The sequence below is a fragment of the Octopus bimaculoides genome, unplaced genomic scaffold (assembly GCF_001194135.2).
Source record: "Octopus bimaculoides isolate UCB-OBI-ISO-001 unplaced genomic scaffold, ASM119413v2 Scaffold_51442, whole genome shotgun sequence".
Lineage (NCBI taxonomy): Eukaryota > Metazoa > Mollusca > Cephalopoda > Octopoda > Octopodidae > Octopus > Octopus bimaculoides.
Window position 1 is genome coordinate 13,439 of NW_026326428.1, and position 517 is coordinate 13,955.

The 517-nt window shown below is 31.7% G+C and overlaps 1 protein-coding gene across 1 annotated transcript in view; it reads right to left on the reverse strand.

The window, feature by feature from the left end:
• The window catches only part of LOC106875668 (uncharacterized), a 1,793-nt gene extending 1,498 nt beyond the window's left edge, over nt 1–295 (reverse strand). The window contains exon 1 of the mRNA XM_014923907.2: nt 101–295. Within this exon, the coding sequence (XP_014779393.2) occupies nt 101–242 (142 nt within the window). The 5' untranslated portion in view covers nt 243–295. The remainder of the gene's footprint in view (nt 1–100) is intronic.
• Nucleotides 296–517: the final 222 nt, after the last annotated feature.

Here is a 517-nt window from a genome sequence, read left to right on the forward strand (position 1 = left end):
ATATATATATATATATATATATATATATATATATACCCCTGCTGCTACTGCTGTAACTATTATTACTAATACTACGGTAAGAGCATTTTCAAACACTTACCTTTACCGATGTATACGATTGAGATTTTCTTTAGTTGTTGAGTGATCTCCTCTGTATTGTAACACTGAGACATGTCCGGTTCTTGCCAGACGCCAGTGAATAGTGAACATTTTGGTGATGTGACATACGGATTTCTTGGCATTTCTAGATGTACCGCCTTTCCGGAGGAACTGAAAAATAAATATCAAATATTGTCAGTTATATTTAAGCATATATATTTCATCGATACCAGAGGAAAGTGAGAAACACATTTAATCTAGTGAAACAAGGGTAAATACTGTGATGTATTTTGTCAGCAATCTATTATTTACTCCACCTTGTTATCCACAAAATCAATGTAAAATATTTTCTTATTAAAAGTTAGATTAAAAACAGTATTGCTATATCTGCTTTTGTGCATCATATTTTGTTGCGACT